Source organism: Micropterus dolomieu, linkage group LG07 (assembly GCF_021292245.1).
Source record: "Micropterus dolomieu isolate WLL.071019.BEF.003 ecotype Adirondacks linkage group LG07, ASM2129224v1, whole genome shotgun sequence".
Lineage (NCBI taxonomy): Eukaryota > Metazoa > Chordata > Actinopteri > Centrarchiformes > Centrarchidae > Micropterus > Micropterus dolomieu.
In genome coordinates, this window is record NC_060156.1 from 11,894,023 (window position 1) to 11,914,302 (window position 20,280).

A 20,280-nucleotide genomic window follows, 5' to 3' on the forward strand; every position below is an offset into this window, starting at 1 on the left:
TAACTATATACATGTGTCAGTGTGCTGTATGAATATTGGAAAACATGCATTTATTGTATAAATTGCCAAAAAATAAAATTTAAATTGCTGTTCTGTCTTTTCTCTCACTTCTCACGCTTTTTGGAAATCTGCTGACCCAACTCTTTCTATAGGGCTAACTTTTCAAAAATCGAAGTGAGAAAACTTCTAAAAACTTTTAAAAACGTACATTTGTGTACGAATTTGGCTTGTTTGTCTGCCATCTTGACCGTTTTTTGTAAGCTGCCGCAGCCGCAGCCGCACCCACGGCTCTGGTTTATGGGTAATAGGCAGCATCAAGTCAGCATCGATGTTGCCTTCAATACTGGCCGTTACGTAGGCAGTTTGAAGGCATCTTATGAGACAGGAAGAAAGCACTTGATGCCTTGCTGTCCTGTTAGACACCTTCTGAGACAGCAGTTTTGCGCGATTTGAACAAAGCCTTAGTTTAAGTTAAATATTACGTTGCCAGTAGCAGTAGAAGTTTAACTGACATTGTTACATCCACCATTTTGTCAGATCTGTGACCAAGCAAGTGTTGACAGTATTGATTTCAAAGTTGGTGCATTAGTTACAAAAGATCAAAACAGCTGCTATACCATCCACCCAAAGACAAATATATGCCCTCTATCGTTATGACAGGAAGTTCCCAGAGAGAGTAATGACCCCACAGCACCATTATTTCATCATGAGTAAAGACCGTAAACAGTTATCAGTCAGGAGACGAAAAAAATGATATGATACAAAGTTCTTTGGCTTCTGACATTCACAAACACTTTTAAAAGTGTTTGAAATATTCCTTGCAATAATATCTGTGGACGTACCTGTGAAAATGTTACAATAAAGAGCTAACATTTGACTTTCAGTTGAACATTCGGTTACTGGTAGCAACCTCCCCATGCACGGTTCTATAGAAGTTTAACTGACTTTATTACGTCCACCATTTTGTCGGATCTGTGACCAAGCAAATGTAGACAGGCATCAATGTTCTCTCCAAATGCCTTTTCTACACAGTAGACCAGTTTCTTATAGCTATTTTGTAAATGTTATTTGTACTTTGATATTATGAAATTAGTTTTTCTGCAATCAGTTTTCATTGTTAACCAACCTAGTAGTTACTGTTGGGCTAATTGTTGATGGTTGGACATTTTACTTCTTTTAGTTTGGTGAACTCTTAAATTACTGTGTTGTACTTCTATGGGGACTTGCTGTTATTCTTTAAGTAGTGACACTACTTGCACCATGAGGAAGGGACTATTTTGACTGTCAGTGTGTAGGCTACTTTTGTGAATATCCTTTCCTTGTTACTGTTATAACTATTCTGTAGGTATGTGTGTGTTTTTTTACAATATCTTTTTTTCTTTTTTTAACTTCATAATTCTTAATGCTTAACTCTGATATTTATTTTATTTAAGTATTTTTCACAGTAGACATTTTCACATGTAATAGGCTAGTAGGAAAATTTACAGGTGTTATCACGGCTATTTAGATACGATAGTTCAAGTGTTTAGGTGTTGTGTATGCTTGCTATTTGGCTTACTGTGACGCTTAAATCAAATGCAGCCATTATTAAAAGTCACATCTGTGGTTTTCTTTCTATGTCAAGTCAAAATGTTTTACAAAGAGTTAGTATAATTCAAAAAGTTGTAGTTTCCTTTTCCTTGTATCTTCCTTTCCTTTTTCTGTTGTACTGGATGTCCGTGTTGATCCCACAGCTCCTTTACAGAGTAAAACTGTCTTGGGACTTCAGCAAAACAGTAGCCACAAGGGAGAGGTAGAGTACCTAAAGACCATCTTTTCTGCTCCATTACAAACTGAATGCAACCGGGAAACAGGTGGGCTCATAAAATGTCTCACAGTAAATGTCCAAATGGCCAAAATCACATTTGAGCAATTCCATTCAGTTAAAAGTACAATTAGTATTACATTGAACCAATGTGATTGGTCAGTCACGACTATTATATGATTGCTATGAAACCTTGCAAACATTCATGTTCTCCAGAGAATGACGCCTATTGACTTTGGTGACCCCCTGACTTTTTCTCTAGTGCCACAAGTGGACAATTATTATTATTATTGTATTTTTTTTTTTTTTTTTTACATTTTGATGAGGTAAATGAAGGTGGTGAGCACGGTAAACATTATACCAATATCCCTGTGATAATGCTCAAAGCATCACTGTGTACAGCATTTTCTTAATACTGCAGAAAACTGCAGAAATTGAAATAAATAAAAATGTTATATTACATACAATTTTATAAGTACCCAAACAACATTGCAATAACAAATACAAAAACATAGGTACAGTGAAATCATCAAAAGCACAAAGGAGCCGTGAGCTCCTTTGTGCTGGGATGTAGCAAACAGTGGTGTTTCACACAGATGCTGAAGGGTACCTTTAGCGTAGAATACTTACGCTTTGTCATGCTGTCTGAAAGCGTCAGTTATGATGCACTGAGATGAGAACACGTTGGATGCAATCGTGAGTCGTTTGAAAACAGTTAAACATTAGACTGTTGGTTACTTTAAAATGAACCTTCATCCAGGTATTCAGAGGGATATGTGAATATTTGATCTGTTAACTGGTCACATGTCAGATTTATCACATGACTCATACAGCAGCGAAAAGCTGTTGCTGTTAAATATTGTCCACTTTATCAACTGAGTCAGTGTACTGGTGAATGGATAGATCTAATAGACTGATAGAAGTTTTGTGAAGTGATTTCATGGTACCTTGAAAAAGTAAGTTTTGTCGTGTTAAAATATAGGATGGCTGCTGTATATTGTAGTTAATTTTGATACAACTGAAATAAGGGTATTTGGTATTTTATATTTAAAATATTTTTTTGCCCGCCCAGCGATGTCCAGGGTGTACCCCGCCTTGTGCCCAGTGTCAGCTGGGATTGGCTCCAGTTCCCCCGCGACCCTGTACGCAGGATAAGCGGTTGACGATGGATGGATGGATGGATGGATTTTTTTGCCCATCTCTGGCCATAACCTACACTGATGAACAAGACAATACAAATCACAGAAAAGCATATCAACTACAGCAGGAAACAGCCTTTTAGTGGGCACTATACCTGTCATGTAATCTTTCAAACTAACACTAAGCTTTATCTTCAGGAAACCACTCAGCGTTACACCAACAGGAGTTACAGAGGGACCAAACCTGATGGCGGGAATGAACCCTCAGAACTAGTAAGTGATTCGTCACTGCTTTTATGTTGTGAATGTTATGCCAAACTTGCTGCATTCAGTACAATGGCCAAACTTCTTTGACAATGTGATTCTGTAAGACACATTTTGTCAGAAGATATAAGAGAACTTGCAGCTGCTGCAAAATAAGTGAGAACTTCTCAGAAAATAAAGACTGCCTCATTGACTTCATATATGTGATTCGTGTCTTGTTTGAACATGATTAGAATTGTAACAGTGTGCTGATTCTGAAAGTGTACACAAATTCAATTGTTCTAACAGAACTAATCAAACTTGACTAATTTAGCTCCCTGATGAAATTCTGATTTGCTACATTTCTGTATGAACCTTCCACCAAGGAGGTTTTTAGGGCTTAGAATATTTGTTTGTTTGTGTGTTAGTTGAAAACACTTGCATGGCACAAACCTTAAAAAATGGAAAGAAAAGTGATATATACACACAAAAAAATTTCAAGTCTCTAGAATCTTGCCGTGTCCATCATGCTCCAAAATTGCGATGAACTTGGCCTACTTAACATTTTCATGTTAAAGAGCATGATAGGATGCTAATTGCGTAATTGTATCATGTAGTACACATTTGTTTGGAAATGTTTCTTTCATTTTTGCACCTATTTAATCTTTTCTTTTTGCTTTCATTTCTCATCTGTCTGAATGTTTTTGAGTTTTGGTGTCTCAAGAAACAGCAGCTGCATTTCAGGTAATCATGGAATCATGGATAATTGGAATCATCCATGGGATCAACATGGAATCAATTTCCATGAACTGAAATGTGATCATGTACAGTGCAGTCATTTAACATGAGGCTCTCAAAGTACTGATTGGAATTTCATGCAGTACCAGTGATTATGGTGTTAATGTTTGAGTGGCAGCTTCTCCTTGTTAAGGTCTCTTATTAAGTCTGCAAGCCCACTCACAAGTCCTCTAACATGCTCATTTCCATAATAAGAATCTTTGAAGGATGTGATGCCTATTATCTCTAGACCTCAACATGAAGGTAAAGGTCAGGTGGTGGAGACATTAATTTAGTTATAAAGGACTAAAAAAAGACAGTACAATCCTTTGAACAGCCACTTGTTGTCTCTGTATGTGATGCTTTGACCAGACAAAAACAAAGTTTGAGATACAGGCCACAACTGAATATTTATAAAGCAGCACTCAGATTCCATTCCAGTGTCCTGGCTTCTCAAACATTTACCTCAAAGTGTCAGTTGCCTTCTGTCAAATATGTCCAATCTGCCAGTAATCAGAGCCTGCATTCAAAGGTTAATATCATGTGACAGTTGTCAACCCCATGCAGCATGTCACCCCACACATCCTTCTAGGAAAACACAGTTGCTCACAGCTATTTATAGTGTGCCTGTTAAGAAATAGGAGTGCGTCCATCTGTACAATATGTCTTTATGTTCAGACAGTACATGAACAGAGATGTTCTATATCCATAAGGAGTACACAGTTTTTGTCATTTTGTCATTCTCTCTTTATATGTTTTTACTTTAATATTTTCTAAGTTTAAAATATTTTATTATATTAACTCCTCTTTTTCCCATGCTATTTGAATAATATTATTTATATTTATTATTACACAACAAAATATAGTAGATAGATTTTCCCGAAGAGCACTACACCTCTATTTCAGCATTTTTATGTTTCCATATGTACCTTAAAGCAATATTATTGGATTTTTGATAACTTGGGAGCGGCGGAGCAACCTGTCAGCAGACATATCATCAACTTATAATGGACTTGTTAGCAAACAATTGCTTATTCATACAGCAGTTACAGAACAATAATATTCATGTTCTGGCTACCTGGCCAAAGTAAATCCAATATTCACGCTCCTTTTAGCTCTGTTTTTGTCTCCACCAACTTCTTAGGCGCAAATCTGGCTCATTAGCTTCTAAATAATTCTCTTGTTCACCCGCTAATCACTAATGTTATTTGTTGCCCGTGAGGTGCTGGGCAGGTAGTTCTGTGAGAGTTTATCAGAGCTTTTTTTTGCTGCAAACAGCTGCCTGCATGCTGTGACTGGAAACGGGGTTAATGAGAGCACAGAGACTGAACTAAAACACCAGTGATGAAAGGTGCAAAAATGCTATATACCTTAGGGAAACTGCAGTCAGGTGATGGGTTCATCACTATGAGCCACCCCTCTCACATAACACATAGTCCTTTGATCCGTTCGTAATATAAAAATATTGTTTAGTGCAGGTGTACAGTTACTGAATTAATATTTTGCTTGTAAGTATGCCTGTCAGAAATTATAAACTTATTACTATCTGACAATAATGTAGGAATAGGATCCATGCAACTTCAGATTCTGAGCACTGCGCCTGTAATAAATGTTCCTGTTTTTACAGTTAGACCCTTGTGCTTTTTATAGACCAACACACAATTGGCAGTTTCTATATTCACCCTCTTGAAGTTATTTGCAATGTTTTAAAGCTGCAGTTGGCCTCTTTCTCTTCTTATAGATCTCCATCCACAAAGGAGTGTTTTGAGAGGAGCCCCTGAAATTGGATGCCACAAAATCAAGTGGGGATTATGAGGCTAACCAGTACTGAGACACTCAACAGCAGTGTGCAACTGTCTCATTTCTGAGCAGAGGACTGAGCTGAGCATTTCTATTCGCCTACAATGAGAATGATTGATTGCAGACAGAGTATTGACTGCCAATTTTCTTTTGCGAAAACCAACATTTTTGCATTGGTCTGTGATAAGAAATAAATAAAAAATAAGTGTAGCTTGTTCATGGTAATGTTAATTACTGTACCTATTTGCTATCGTTTGCATCTCTCCCTGCTCTTGTCTCCAGGGGTTTTGTTTGTATCTATACATTGATATCTACAGTCCCATCATTCTTCGGTAAAAACATGATCACATTTATGGGTATTATTAGATTTCAATTCATGTTCATCTTAGCCTAGAGCAGTCTGTCAGGCACTGATTACAAAAACAATGCATTTATTTAGTTGGGTATGGGAGCAGCTCTCATGTCATGGTTTTGGGGAAAGATGAATGTGTCTGTAGCCCCTGTCAGAGATTTTCCATTTGCATTCACAGAGCCAGGTGGTAGAGCCTGGTGGCACTGAAACCTGCTCTGCTCTGAATATAGCTGATATGTTGCGCTGTCACCAAAATGCAGGCTGAATGCAAGCAAAGGGACCCCAGAAAGAGTGGCACACACACAGAGGTGGAAAAAGGTAGAGAGAGGAGAAGACTGAAGACCATTGAAAACCAAATGGACAAATGGAGAAAGATGGAGGGAAAGAGAGATGGATTTTGATTTTATTCAACCGCAAAGTTCTCATATTTTGCTGCTTAAACAAGCTCCATTTCAACCCCTTCTACCTCAGAAATGTGGCAGCTGACATGTCCTGTTATTACATTTTCATCATCAAAAGAACGATTTTCTAAATGTCACCTGTAGTTTTCAGGGCTTTCATCCATCATTAGGTGACCAGCAGAAATAGACTGTATAGGAGACAGCTTGTCATACACTCCAAGGACTCTTTGTCAGAGCCGTCGCCTCTTCAGACAGTTTATTTGTGTATGTGTGTGTACACATTTTAACAAGCTGATTTGAAAGGGACCACATATAATAGACATACATTTCAATATTTTAATCTCCAGTCTCTGGGTAGGTGAACAAAAACACAGACAGCATACCCATTACATTTAATTATTATAAAATACTGCACATAATCACAGGACACACATGTGCATGTACTTATGGATTGTATGTGTGAGTTGCTTTTATTGAGTACTTGGAGTTCACTAACCCCTATCCGCCCATTGCTTCAAGGCTTCAGGAGTAACTGCTTAGCTGTCAGACGGCATTAATCCTAAAAACACATTTACAATGTCATGTCTGAGAAGAAAAGTGCATTTTTTTTTTAGTCCTTTCAACACAGCCACTCTTGTGTGTTGGTAGCAAAGTTAGCAAAGATTAAAGGAGGTGGCAATATTATCAGCCCATTTCATGTCAGTGCGATCCATTTTGTGCCATGACACTCACTGTGCATTACATCTGCTGTATAAAAATAAACATGGCATGGCACCACACTGACTGAGCTATTTTCAGAGAAAACCTTTGGAAACCAATTTGCCTCTTTCAAATACCCAGACAAAGTAAGGCCCATGTGTGACATATGACAAAGAGGCCCCCTCAGATGTATCCTGTTTTGGGACGCTCAGATGTGCATTGCGTGATGAAAGTGGAGGGCAGCAGTGCGCTACTTTCTCTCTCTCTGCCCTGGGGTCGCTCCAACAGGGACCTGCTCAGCCTTTACTGGCTGTCAGCTGAGGGAGTTTAAGTTTAACAGGTTTAATCTGGCAAGCTTGTTGTGTTGGCTACTGAATTGTATATGTAAATGCTAATATAAGTGGCAGACTCTTGACACTTTTATCAATCTGCCATATTGGACGGTCATGTAATGAAACATTGGTGTTCTTTTCTGCTCTCAGTTGTGCAAAACACGTGACAGGCTGCGGGTTGCTGTTCACAGCAGTGGAAAATCCCATAGAGTCATAAGCATTGATTTTAATTGTGTCTCATAAATAAAAACTGCTGGGATGAACATGAGGGCATGGCTTTGTTTAAGCAGCATGTGAACAAAAGCTTGAATCCAGAAAGCAACAATCATAACAGGCAATGACTGGAGTTTTTAAACATTCTTAATAGTTTGCTATGTGTTATAGACTTATTTTTGGACTTATTTATTGGACAGTTTTGTTTAAAAAAAACCCCACATGTAATAAACTGTAAATTGCAGCAGTGCAGTTTTATATAAAGTTAAAAAGTGAGAAGTGTGTGCAGCATGGAGCATTGTGCTCATGGCTGTCGTGGAGACAGTTGTTAAAATAACACAATGCATATGGTGTCAGCAATTGTTTAACTGATATGTTTTTGTTCAGTACTGATTTTTTATACTGTAGTTGCCAAGAGCAATTCTTCTGTGCCATTATTTAATTCAATTCAGTTCAATCCAATCCAATGAGGCTTTATACGTGGCATGTAGTAAGATGCCGTGTCTCTCTCTCTCTCTGGGTATTTTAATTTTGAGAGGTCATTTAACTCTTTCAAATATGAGATTACAGAGTTGAACCTCACCTGTCGAACTGTGACCACATTTTCTGTTTTCTTTTTGTTGTCATGATTTTTTTGTCTTTGTATTTGGCCATTTTCTTGTCATAAAAATGATATGACATTTTTAGTATTCAGACATTTTACTGTTTTGTGAAAGTGGACTGAAGCAGTTACTTAAAGGAATAGTTTGATATTTTCGAAAAATATGCTTTTTTGTATTCGTGCTGAGAAGATTGATACCACTCTTGTGTGTACAGTCAATTTGAAGCTACAACCAGCAACTGGTTAGCTTAGCTTAGCAAAAAGACTGGAAACAGTGTGGCTGTGGCCAAAGGTTACAAAATCCAGCCACCAGCACCTCTAGAACCTACTAGTTAACATGTTTTAGAGCTTTAGAGTTGCTGCTGAGCAGATTAGCTCAGCTATACCATCTCTGAGCTGTAAATCTTCATATTTACTAGAGTGATATAAATCTTCTCATCTAAATCTCTGTAAGAAAATAAATAAACGTATTATCTTTTTGTAACTATGTTACTATCCCTTTAGGGTTGACACACTGCCCCATTTATAACAGTAGGGAAATTTCTGGAGGACATTAAGCCTGTGAATGAAGAAATACAGATAATTTAACACTGAACAATGATAATATGCCAAGAAAATGTAATTTCTTGTTGTGTCTGAAGTAGTCAATAAGCTATTAAAACTTCAGCAGCTATGACTTTAACAGGTTTGAAAAGGACACAGGCAGGACAGATGCTCCATGTTAGACACCAGAGAAAGTTCCATTGACGGGTAAATGTGTGATGAGAGGTGTAGTGAAAGGCACCATCAGTCAGGTGAAGCCCTGAGGCGTTATCAAGGGATGTGATCAGTTCTGCAAGTGGTGGAGGGGAGGAGGTCAGAGTTGGAGTCAGACTAAAACGGTGCACACCAGCTGCAGCTGCTGAGATGTGCTGCACCTGCAGGGCTCAGATTAATGACAGGCTTGACGCTCTCACACCTCTCTCACATCAGCAGCAGTGTGGCAGGCTGTTAGCACTCTTAACAATTTAGGAGTACGGCCAGACCAGAACTCCCTCTTATTCATAGACCCGCTTGGTTTATGCCCATATCTGGATGAGATAAGCCATCTAAATTTAAAAATGCCGCCCACTTCTGTCCATTTTGGCTCTCAATCCACACTACGCCTTTTCCCATTGTTGAGCTTTTAAAAAACTTGGACTTAACTGTGGAGGGTGAAAACAAAGCTTTTGGGAAAAGATGGCATATGTGTCACAGTTCTGTGTTTCCAATTTGTTTCCCCTTTCCCTGGTGTGTGTGTGTGTGTGTGTGTGTGTGTGTGTGTGAACCGGTTGTGACTGGTCATCACCACAATCATCTTTATTATTACTATCCCTTGGCTTCCTGCTTACCTGCTACCTATCACCTCATCAACCTTCTGCTCAAACGCTACTGGTCTTCTGCCATCCAGCGTCAGATTGTTGACTACCTAGTGGTAACCTACTCTCTTATCCCAAGAAACCTTTTGTGACTTTTTTGCACCTGCTAGAACTTTTGCCTCACTGTTTGCTTACGTGCCTTTTTCTCTGTGCTCCAGAGCTTCGTCTTCAGTGTCTCCTGTGCCATATTCCACTCGACGCCATAACCACTCAGGCCACCTCCATTCCTCTGCTCCTCCTCATCTGCCTGCCTCCCTACTACCATCGTCAGCAACGCTCTTCCCCACTACCCAGTCTCAAATGTGCTTTTCACTTTAATCACTTGTGTTTATTTGCCCTAAACCAGAGGTTTTCAAAGTGGGAGATGGGCCTCCCCAGGGGATATCTAAACAGTTTCAGGGGAGGCAAGGTGAAAGGAAGTGGAAAATTTAATTACATTAGTTATCAAAAGGAGATCACATAGAATAGCCTGCGATTTGGTTAAAGAGAGTTCAGATACACAGTGGTATTGGGGAAGTTTAATGTCTTCCCCACTATTTTAGAATCAGAAAATAATAACCGCTTTAGGTCAGGCATTTTTATGTCAAACAACAATATTAGGCTATCTTGACTCAACAGTTGAGTGTCTATGGGATCTAATAACATGATCATGATTCCCTTTGGCATCCAGGAACTAAACAAGTAAACAAAAGAGGGGTGAGGGGGCTACTTTTATTCAAGCTTTGTCTGATATATTAGCACTCATTTGAAGTTTGTCAACCAAAAGAGGAGGAAGAGAAAAAGATTGTTTTCCTGTCTTTCAGCTGCTTTAATGTAAAATGAGATTTTTCCAAAACAATCTGAAAATGCTAGTCCAGACACTTTCTTTAAACTGCAGAGATTTAGCTGGCTTAATGTTGATTTTGTCAAACCGCCATGTCACAGCCACAGCTATTCTCTATACTGTAAAAGCCACCCACACAACTGGGAGTCTGTTTGGACACAAAGATGCCTCTCCTCCTCTTTCCTTTTTTAATCACTAATCAATTTCCTCTCAAAGGGGATCAGGGAGCTGTTTAATGGCTGCAAAGAGGGCAAACAAGCAGAGAAATAGATCAAAGCACCTCTAGCCAGGTGCAAAGCTCTGAGACAGAACCTTTTATGTGGCGACTGGAGCAGCTGCGTAGATGATCCACAATATCATAGCCAGGCTTTGTTTTTTAAAATGGGTGGTTCTGCCCTGTCTGCCCTGTCCCGAAAAACCCCCCGAATGAGGTCACATAGCATAGTCATGAATAGGCTAATCATGTCTGAAATACTTGATTGGATGTCTGGTGCAGGAGCTGTGGTTTGCAGCTCATTTCTGATATCCAGTAGGGCTACTTAACAGCTAAATGGCATGTTTGTGATTACTGATTAAAATGTTATGTTAGATTTCAGAAAATGTTCAAGGAGAATGTGTCATTTATAGCATCTCTATATGGTGGTGATGGAACAGTGGACACATGCCTTTGGTGTGAGAGACCTGGGTTCGAAGCCACTGTGACACGTCTACCAATGTGTCCCTGAGCAAGACACTTAACCCCTAGTTGCTCCAGAGGCGTGCGACCCCCAACCTATATAGCCATTGCAAGTCGCTTTGGATAAAAGCGTCAGCTAAATGAATAAATGTAATCTCAATTTTAATAAAATTTCAATTAATTAATTTTAATAAATGTAATCTCAATTTTTTTTATTAAGTTGGGGGGGGGGGGGGATTTTTAACTGAATTATACCTTGAACAACCCACAAAAGTGAGCTCTATGAGACTGTTTGCAAACCTGAGCTGATGTGAACCAACACGGTCAAACAGGCGGGAGTTTATTGGTCATGTGATGCAGCTGACCTTTCATTTGTAAGAATAAGCAGTGAGGACAACAGAACAGCAGAGGTCTTTTAGAAATTGGCTCCTGGAGTGTGGCGGGCTGGATGCTGATCCTTTATGACAGCTGTTGTGTTGTAAGGTGTGGCTCTGCTAGGCCGGGATGTGACACACACACACACACACACACACACACTGCTGCAACGTTCTGTGACCGCAGCTGCACCTGTGATGCTGACCCTCACAGTGTATAAGCACAGGCGAGAAAGGTGTCACACACACAGAGACACTCGCCACATAGCAGAGACAACAGTGTGAAGAAGAGAGGGAGATCTGCTACAACTGAACTGCACCTCCACTTGAACAGAAGAACCCTGAAAACAGAGAAACAGTTAACAAAAATCTATTTCCTGGATTATTTGCTGTCATTTTGACAAGTAGAGCAGTAAAATAACACAACAATGGAACAGCAACTGTTTCCTCAGCTGATGCCCATACAGTGACAGTAACTGGTGCCATCAGTGTTGCATTAGTGACATTTTCGAATGTCATCCTGTTCAGTGGCTGTAAAGTCACACGCTGCTTGTGAAGTGAAGTAGATGATTCTGACAGCGCGTGATTGACGCTCCTTTTTCTGTGATCAGATAACATCATTTTCACAAAATAACATTTTCATAGTCATCTTCTTTTCTGACTCATTTACTTTAACTTTTTTATCCGTCTAATCTTGACTTTCCGCTCGCAGTCTCCTTGAATCTCACCTGCTTTGTGATAGATCAGTTCTGTCATTGCAACTGCTTATCTTTGCTCACCAAGTCTCCCCTTTAAGGATGGTGTCTTTTATGAAAAATTATACTTTTAATTGTAAAGTCATACACTGGAGTAATTGTTCTCTTTTACAAAGGCAGAATTGTCATTAAGAATGTACTGTGCAATTGGAAGTGGCACAGTTCAACTTTATTATTGTCATCATCATAATCATCATTATTATTAGTAGTAGTATTTAACAGTGCTTCTATTTCCATTGGTGGATTTGCTGATTTGCCTGATTGGAAATTATTAGCAGCATGCGCTATGGTGGTTTTCTCGACTGGAGCTAAGCTGCAGCATATCCTAAATGGAGGAAGTCAGTGATGTGACCGAGGAGCACGTGCAGACAGATCCAGATGATAATGGAGCCAGGCCTGAGGGAGGAAGAGCTTGCAGCACCACGAGAAGCAATTTGAGGAAGCTCAATAAGTCATGACCCTGTAGAGGTTTTATCATACAGCACTCTGGCTTACTTTCATGTGCTGTGACAGAACCAAGAGGTGCACTATTAGGCATGAATTCCCAAAGTATAGCATCAGATTGGACACTGCTCAGCTGGCAAATCAGATTATACCTACCATTCATGCTCTGTGTTGACAGTATAGTTTGTGAACTCGGTGCTCCTGTGTTCAGGTTCCTAGAGGACACTATACAACCATCTCAAATCTCCTACAAAGAGTGACATAATAATAATAATTTGATTTATTTTGGGACTGAAATTTTATGCATAGATCCTGTAGTGACTTCAGTAAAGAATTGATGTTGCTGTGATTAGAAAATGACCAATGGAGGACATACTGTATGTGAAGGACGGCTTAGCCAAAGGTGGTTCATTACTGGCACAGTGACTGAGTGCAGCTGACAGTTGGGGCACAGGTGTGCACATACGCAGGCAGGACACTGCTACTTGGCAGGCAGGTTCAAACTGTCTATGCGGATTTCTACTGTCAGGTCTGAAGAGAACACTTCTCATCAGTGTATCTTCGCTCAGCCAAGAGTACTGGAAAGGACTTTTGAAAACGTAATAATTTTTATTGTGTGCCTTTATTATTTATTATTTTTGTGGCATGTAAGGAGAAAAAAATACAAAGACAATATTTAATATTCATTCAATATCATTGGTGGTGATGATGCCACTGTTAGCCAGGTGTAGAACTGCGGCTTTGTTGTCTCTTGGCCACTGAAACCACCTGTCAGAGCTCAACACGAAGACCTCAGGGCACAATCGTCTCAACAAAAGACCTTTTCAGCAGTTTGATGAAAAACACATGTTCAAATACACTTGAGTCATCGTGACGGGTAGGGGAAGAATGTGGTGCAGCAAACTATAAAAGAAAGAAGTGCTAGTGGGCAATGGTGTGCGTGTGTGTGTGTGTATACATAAATATATAAATATATATATATATATATTACATCTTGCTGTATGATTAGGAAGCTTTGCTCCTTACACCTACCATACATTATTAATGGCTATCCCTAAGCTAACATTGGCTGCTATGCATTAAAAAATGTGATTTGAAAAGTCGATGTGGACTTGAAAATGACAGCTAATGGTGTCTTTACTCAGGCTCAGTGGCACTAAGCTGGATTGTGGCGGAGTATGCTTACTAAGTGTACTATATAAAATGTACTATAGGTCAACTTCAGGTCTTTAAAACATGGTGGCTGAGGAATACTCCAGGTGATTATGATTTTAGTGAGATAGAAATGATCCAGAAAGCCTATACACTGACTCAATGGGAAAGAGTGTGTCTGTCCTATCAAACTGTGTTCAACCACTAAGTCACAAAGTCTTCATATTCTTCAGCATTAAATTTGAAAGCTCCCTTGAAAGTTTATCGTACTGTAGAAAAAAAGGCACTTGAAACTCCATCTGTGCTCTGAGTGGTTTCTTGAAAAGGTTATTACCTTTGTGGTAATGGTGTATGGAGAAACTTTCCTTTACAGAGACGAGGCTGCGCCGAAGCTGATGTAGCTGCCATAGAGCCGCATGATCAGAAGGTCAATAAAGCCGGAAACGCTCTGAAATGGATTTCAGGTTCAATATCACATCATCACAGCTATTGTTTTTAAAGCAACAAAGAGGCATTTGAATGACTACAATGACACTGCATTGTGTCACTTGTGTGAAGAAAGGCAAAGATTATTCAAACAGGAAATTATTTCATCTACAAATATCTGCTGTACCATCTGATTACAATAGTACATTTGTTTCTTGAACTTACAGCAATAAAATAACCCGATTACCTCCAACAACAGAGAGCTGATTTTTAAGCGGTTCTATATTATAAACAGATGCACTTGTTTCACTTACATTCATTCTTTGGAGTATTACCATAACCTTACTATAACCATTACATGTCTAAACTCACCTTCATGTTAAAATATGACCAGAAATATGCTTTAGCTAATTTACTTGTGGCCAGAACTCCACAACAAGCTTAAAATCACACCATGGAGCTGTATTGATTTTGGGCTATATTTCCAGCAAATAAATGTAAGTCCAATAGTCTATCGTTTTAACTCTGTTTTGGTCTCTGCCAACTCACAATGGTAATATCTGGATTAGGTTTTACCAGTTATTCATCAATCAATTACTAAGTTTGTGTGTATAATCCCTCCAAAGTTCTTCGTAACTATTAGCTAGTATCAAACAAATGATTTACTAAATCAGATTGCTCCATAAAACGTGAAATATATCTTAGTAAAGATGTTTGTGAAAAGAAAAGTGAAATGTAATCTGATTTTCCCTGTTTACATCATTATTACACCATCAAGTGTCTGTTCAGATATATTGATCATATTCCATATTATCTCTTTTACTTGTCACTCTGAATGGGTGTAATAGCGGGCTAACATTAGCTGTGTAGAATTAGTTTGTGTGATGCAACCCGTTTGAATTTAGTGAGGACCTGGTACAACTGGCTCCTAGATGTTTTGGTTCTTGTGTTCACTGGCTAGTCTCTAACTTTGCCTTTCTACCATTTAGTCCTGGGCGTGTAGTGTACAGTAGGTTTATTATAGCTTCAATGAAAAAAACAGCCTTCTGCAGCTGACTATGACGCTGATTAGAGTCATGAGACTAAACCAAAACAGTACATTTACAGGCTGTAAAATTACACCACAAGCTACAACTTCTGAAACAGCTTTAACCTAACAACCTAACAAATCTGATACAACAAACCAAATCTTAAACTTAACATAGTTCAAATTGTGGGGACCAGCTTTCTGTCCCCACAGTGTGAACAGAGTTTAAGTCCCACGATGTTTCCCCTCACACACACACACACACACACACACACACACACACATACACATGGATTACAATAAAGTATTAGTGGCAGGATTGTTCAGATGTTAAATCCCTGTGAAGTTTGAGTGAAACAATCAGCGGTACAACAGAGCCATGACTCGTCCCATAACTGGAATCAGAGATGTCAGGTAATGGAATCATTCTTCAAAACCAGTCTGCGTAGCTTGACTTCCACAATTACTCTTGTTGCTCCTGACGCCACAGGATGTCTGCGACAGCTTGGTTCAGACTGAATAGGCATTGCTGCTGATGGAAATGTCTGCATTTCACATCACCTTCAAAACTGTAGTTCCCTCTGGTGTTATAAAGGAGGTGTTAAAGATCAAACTCAAGCCAGAATTGGCTTTGAAGGAACCACAGCATAAAATCCATATGTGGTGTTCATTAAATATTATTTTCATAGAAAGAGATACAGTGGAGGACAATTTAATATAAAAACAACCACAATTTAATTACACAAATGATGAATAATATACTACAGTAAGAACATATCAGGGAAAGTATGTATGAGGAGCTGTGGGAGAATAGGAGTTAACAGGGGAGATGATTGCGGCTGCCTCGCTGCTATTTGGAGCTTTTAGTCACTATCCAGTTCATCGACTGGACCTCTACTAGCCAGCCAATAACATGAGAGCAAGCCAGGACCCGAAGCCTCTTTTAGCCCACAATCAACACCCTGCAGATGCTGTCACAGTTGAACACAGCACATATTAGACCTAGGATGAAGCACACTGATGCTGTATTGACCTGTGCTACACTGGTGATACAGGTTTCTCTAACTAGACTGCAGGTATACGATAACTGTGATCTTTTTTTTCTTGTTTGACCCACAATCTTAAAATGTTAAAAGTTGAGAACTGAACCATATTTTTAAAATTTTTATGCCCTGGCTTGGATTGTTTGTTATGCAGAGTCAAGCTCCTGGGCATATTCCTGAATATCTGGAGAGAGGTTGCTCACAAGCCCTGCAGAGTGACTATCAGTTTGTTGACAGCAGGAGTGCCAGAGGTGTAGATGGCTGTTTGCTGGTGCTATCTCCTAAATCACTCTGAGCATTGACAGGTGTGTGAAATCTTGTGAGTTCAGCAATCAGCAAACTGACTCTCCACAACAGTGCAGTGTAGTAGTCCTACAGAAATGCCAAAGTATCCCAGTTGAACTTTCATCTCCAACGTTTACATCTACCTCTTACAGGCTCTCCAAAACCGAGCAGAATCAAGTCTGAATAAATGGGTATGAGACACAGCTGGATAAACTAACAATGGTGCAGCTGCACACAGAAGATTGTTCTCTGTTGGATATTAAACTGCCACAACATTTTCCCGGGAGCTATTCCCAGCACTCCCTAATGAAAGCAATCACAAAAGAATTGCATTGTCTTGTGTTGTTTTCTATACTCTCTGCAACATACATATGTAATCAGTAATATTTTAGGATTGAGGTTTTATTTTAAAGCCAGAATTGTTTGTTGGATTATTTTCAATTTTAGACTGGTTACAGTATTGATTTGTTATTCTAGATATTCAGAATCCTGCCTGAGGTGAAAATGTGGCAAATACATTGCACATTTATGAGTATGGTTCACAAAACATATGGTAAATGCATTGGCTAGATTTTGAGACATCAATATATAGACTGAATATTTATTTTGTGTGATTTTCATGCATAGATAGATCAATTTAACTTGTCATTTTGTTTATCTGTACTGATAGGACTTGGGTCATTGCAGCCTTTGGACAAGGCAAGACAAAAAGAGTTTGAAAAAGATTGAAGAAATGTACAATAATGGAAAATATAATACCACCCAGTACAGTAGACATGCAAATAACACTGTGCTGTGTTTGTCAGGTTTATAACACTGAGTTTAGGTGGAAACTGTGGTTGATTCAAGTGTGGCAATATTTGTAGACACTGAGGTTGGTGGTGTTGTATTAAATTGTACTGAATTGCATAACAGAACCAAATATTTCCTCCCACACAACATCTTACCACATGTAGCAATCCAGTGCAACGCTGTGAACTACGGCCTTAAGAAACTGAACATTGTAAGCTTCACAAAGGTAGCATTTTTTCCATTGCCACTGTACAGGATCATATTATATTGGACAGGGGTTATTTTAATTATGTCCACCCCGAGTACATGTGATATGTCTTGCCCACCCCTAAAAATACATTGAAGTTCTAATTATTATCAAAATGAACAAATTCCTTCAATTGTAGCAGCTGCTTTCTTACACACATTTTTTCATTATTAAGTTGAAGTTCACAAAACATTTAATCAACACTTCAGATGCAAAAAAGGACATCAAGTATGTGACCTCAGACAGTTGTCAGTGTTTCTTGACAAGCCACAGCGCTCCATTACCGGACAGAAGAAGTCCTTCTCAAGCAGGACAGGTGGATCAAATAGGGAGGACGGGGAGAAAAACTGAGGTGAAGGACATTTTCAAACAAGCAAGATTCAAACTAAACTCTGTATGTGGAGCACAGGTGGCTAGTCAGACAGCAGCATATTGCCCGGTGGCTCCATCCTTGACAAGACAAGCCATTTCTGAAGCTGCTGGTCTCACCCCTGGGGAGCTGCCATCCAGGTGAGCCAGGAGCAGAGCACAGCAGATGCTTTGACGGACGGAGGAAGGATGTAAAATGCTGCATGTATAAAAATCTGATGCAAACAGAAAATACAAATTTTGTATCCAACAACCTCATTCAATGAAAGGATATTATTTTGAAGAAGCTTAGGCCTATAGCTATTAGAAAACATGTTTTTTTCAGTTGCGTGAATTTAATTGCATTTAGACTATTGATGTAAAAACTATTGATGTAAGAAGCAAATGAGAGGAAAATCATTTTGTGTGTGAAAGCCATTTCTTCTCCATTCAACCCTTACTTCTCCTCATGTATGCCAGAGAAAATCCAGCCTTGGTGTCAGATTAAATGAATAGGCTAAATGCTTGTAACAGAGGCAATTTCAGGTAGGATTCAGTAGCACTAATAATACATTCTGTTTCATCAACATGATTTATTTTTACAATTACCAAATATGCCTACTATCTTAATTAAATAGCTATTTGGGCTTTTTAAAGCACATTATTTTACTTTCTGAAATGATGTTGGCAGAGGGCTATATTCATGGAAGAAAGATAGACCTTAATTAAAGAGGGAAACTTTTAATTACAGAATTAAATTACTCCAATTAACAAGATACAAGGCATGTTGGGCTTTCTTCACCGCCCATGCAGACACTCATACAGTTATTACCAGGGAATCCAGAGAAATACACGGATTACTATATTGCATATTGTATGCAAAAACACATACAACATACAGTTCATGTTAAACATCAATTGTTAAACATCATTCAATTCCATTGCATGAGCAATATGAGAGGGCCGTTTTAAGCAGCAAATACGAAGACTTTGCCACTTCCATGACAAAGGATGCTGCTTGACAAAACGGTGCTCCAACTAGGCCTACTGAAATTACAACAGCTTGACTGAATAGACAAAGAGGCTTAAAAGACTCTATACCTCTTGAAGATGAATGAGTCTTTGTTAGCGTTTGAAAAGCCACAAGGAATAAGGTTGTCACACCTGTGAGCCCCAGTCACCAGTTACATCCCGCAAGGGGACTATTTCTGAGGCTTTCTTCTAAATACCAATATGAAAACAGGGGCTTGTTCAGTTGATCATCCCATCTGTCTCCGCCAGACTTCAGATCTGATTCAAATAATAATATAAAGGTCCTCATCAATCAGTAGGCTCCAACAATAACTGCCTCCGTTTCTTTAGACGGTCTCCTGTCCGTTACTAGAAAGTTGATCATTCCCTCTGACTTTATGAGAAGGTTGCAACCCAAGAAAAATATGCCAAACACCACAGTGAGGGACAAAACGCACATGACGGCAATCTGGACCACCCTCATAATGAAGAGGCTTCTCTCATCCGGAGCGGCGGCCACAAAGCCGTTATCAGTCACCACGGATGAAAAGTTGCAGCAGAAAAACTCCTCCGTCTTGTTGAGCAGTCCGCCCTCCGTTTGGTTGAACCCGGTGTTGTTCATTTCCACTTTTTAAAAAATCAAACTTTCAGTGCGACAGATGTGGGAGGCAGAGAGGGAAAGACGCGCCTGGCACAACCCCAGAGAAATTGTCATCAAGTGAAAAGTAAAGACGACGAGGTGCCGAATTGAAGAAGTTGCTTTGGCATCGCATTACTGGAGATTTCGTGTGTTCAGTAGCCAGTTTCGGAGCGGAGTGAATTCACCAACCCGCGGTTAAATAGCCAGACAGCACCTGCCTGCGTTAAACCGCTCAAGTGGCAGGCCAAAACAGCAAGAGCGCCACCACACGATCAGACTGCATGCGCGTCATGAATGACGGTGTGCACTAAGGCGAGCAGGCCTATGTAGTCCATTATGTTCTGTGAGTATTATCTATATTTGTGTCAATGTAACCTGCCATGCTTTGTTGGTGAGTGTGAATGCAGGCATTAATGTAGGGCAGGTGCATTGAGTTACCAGTGTTTTAGGTTGGCCTACAAATGAACAATATACAGCCA

At 39.4% G+C, this 20,280-nt stretch overlaps 1 protein-coding gene across 1 annotated transcript; it reads right to left on the reverse strand.

Annotated features, from left to right (window-relative positions):
- Positions 1 to 18,875: 18,875 nt before the first annotated feature.
- Positions 18,876 to 20,023, reverse strand: rprma (reprimo, TP53 dependent G2 arrest mediator candidate a). Its single transcript, XM_046054304.1, has one exon. It carries the CDS (start codon positions 19,781 to 19,783, stop codon positions 19,475 to 19,477), a length of 309 nt encoding a protein of 102 aa, XP_045910260.1. The 5' UTR covers positions 19,784 to 20,023; the 3' UTR covers positions 18,876 to 19,474.
- Positions 20,024 to 20,280: the final 257 nt, after the last annotated feature.